The sequence below is a fragment of the Penaeus monodon genome, chromosome 23 (assembly GCF_015228065.2).
Source record: "Penaeus monodon isolate SGIC_2016 chromosome 23, NSTDA_Pmon_1, whole genome shotgun sequence".
In the NCBI taxonomy this organism is placed as follows: domain Eukaryota; kingdom Metazoa; phylum Arthropoda; class Malacostraca; order Decapoda; family Penaeidae; genus Penaeus; species Penaeus monodon.
In genome coordinates, this window is record NC_051408.1 from 8,234,585 (window position 1) to 8,234,895 (window position 311).

Here is a 311-nt window from a genome sequence, read left to right on the forward strand (position 1 = left end):
TAATAGTTCAAAGTTGGGATATTAAATATCTTTCCCTTTTGTAATATCATTAGTAGAAGCCAATATAATCAGCTTATATAAAAAGCCATTTTCTTCACCTTTTTGAGAGCTTCGACGGCAGGCAACATGAGATCTGTGTGGAAGGCCCCTGAAACCGGCAATCGCTTCAGACGTTTCAGACGGAAGTCAGCTTTATTCTCCTCAATGAAAGACAGAGCCTGGAAACGAGGCAAAAAAAAGATAGAAAAAATCAACTTATATATCACAATTACCTTTCTGATATTGAAAACCTGCAAACTCCATTTTCAAAT

The 311-nt window shown here is 36.3% G+C and overlaps 1 protein-coding gene across 3 annotated transcripts in view; it reads right to left on the reverse strand.

The window, feature by feature from the left end:
- Positions 1–311, reverse strand: part of LOC119587779 (probable malonyl-CoA-acyl carrier protein transacylase, mitochondrial) — a 9,964-nt gene that overhangs the window by 504 nt on the left and 9,149 nt on the right. For all 3 annotated transcript variants that reach the window (XM_037936471.1, XM_037936472.1, XM_037936470.1), the window contains exon 8: positions 99–218. In XM_037936471.1, coding sequence (XP_037792399.1) covers positions 99–218 — 120 coding nt within the window. The remainder of the gene's footprint in view (positions 1–98; positions 219–311) is intronic.